This window comes from Acanthisitta chloris, unplaced genomic scaffold (genome assembly GCF_000695815.1).
Source record: "Acanthisitta chloris isolate BGI_N310 unplaced genomic scaffold, ASM69581v1 Scaffold32165, whole genome shotgun sequence".
Taxonomy (NCBI): Eukaryota; Metazoa; Chordata; class Aves; order Passeriformes; family Acanthisittidae; genus Acanthisitta; species Acanthisitta chloris.
Window position 1 is genome coordinate 718 of NW_008672629.1, and position 1374 is coordinate 2091.

Sequence of the window (1374 nt, forward strand, 5' to 3'; positions counted from 1 at the left end):
ACAAGTAACACGAGATGGGGACAAGCCTGAAGACCCCTGAGGACATGGAATGTCACTCGCCCAGGGGACACAGGGGCTTAACTGCTGCCTCCGCTTTTCCCTGCTGGATTTTTCCAGCGCTCCCGAGGGAATTCCAGCGGCTGGGAATGCCAGACCTCCCGTCCCGCAGAGGGCGCTGGGCGAGAGAGGAGGAAGGAGGAGGAGCGTGAGCCATGGCGGATCGGATGACGCAGCTGCAGGATGCGGTGAATTCGGTAAGGTTGGCGATGCCCGAGGCTTCCCCACTCGGCTCCTGCTGTCCGGCAACAGGAGCCGGTGTGCCCTGCGAGCACTGGGACCACTAACACTGTTATTTCGCTGTCAGCTGGCGGATCAGTTCTGTAATGCCATCGGGGTGCTGCAGCAGTGCGGCCCGCCCGCCTCCTTCAGCAACATCCAGACGGCTATCAACAAGGATCAGCCCGCGAACCCCACGGAAGGCAAGTCACAGAGTCATAGAATCAACCAGGTTGGAAGAGAGATCGTCGAGTTCATCCCTAGCGTGGTTACTAGACCATGGCGCTAAGGGTCAGATCCAGTCGCAGCTTGAAAATGTCCAGGGGTGGTGAATCCATCACCTCCCCGAGCTGCACATTCCAATGCCTGATCACTCTCTCTGTAAAAAAAACTCTTCCTAATATTCAACTTAAACCTCCCCCAGTGTTCTGCAATGCTCTGATCCAGTGTGCTCTGTAACATGAAATCCCTGCTCAGCAAACATCTCCCGCAGGAGCTGGTGCAGGGATTGAGCTCAGTCATGAAGGAATGTTAGCTGTGTAAGACTGTGGTCACAGAAAAGCAATTTTAAGTGTCAGCTAGTTGTATTTCTTGTGCTGGTTCCTTTGCACAGATAAGAGTAGCTCTGGGGATTTAAACCAGTTTAATAGCGCTGCTGCAAGAGGGTGTTAGTTCTCCATTGCTTCCAAGACTTTATGAAATAATGTGTGAGTTGAAAATTCTCCGTGTCATAAACTTAATTGTTTGTGTTTCTCCATGCATCATAGAATCACAGAGTGGTTTGTGTTGGGAAGGACCTTAAAGATCATCTTGTCCCCCCCCCTGCCGTGGGCAGGGACACCTTCCACTAGACCAGGTTGTTCAGAGCCACATCCAACCTTACCTTGAACTCTTCCAGGGATGGGACAGCCACAGCTTCTCTGGGCAACCTGTGCCACTCCCACAAGGAAGAATGTCTTCCTAATTTCTAAGTCTCCCATCCTTCAATCTCATGTGTTTATGTAATTAATTAGGGAATAATACCATGCCCCATTGGCATTTGTGGTTTTGTTGTTGGCTATTTTGGCTTTGGTTTTATATTTATTAATATAAATAATA

The 1374-nt window shown here is 50.4% G+C and overlaps 1 protein-coding gene across 1 annotated transcript; it reads left to right on the forward strand.

The window, feature by feature from the left end:
* Positions 1-212: 212 nt before the first annotated feature.
* On the forward strand, positions 213-479 carry LOC103802147 (mediator of RNA polymerase II transcription subunit 21; the record flags this gene model as incomplete). The annotated part of the gene is made up of 2 exons (XM_009074598.1): positions 213-254; positions 365-479. Coding segments are annotated over exons 1-2 (157 nt in total), but the record flags the coding sequence as incomplete, so codon positions are not given.
* Between the last annotated feature and the right edge of the window lie 895 nt (positions 480-1374).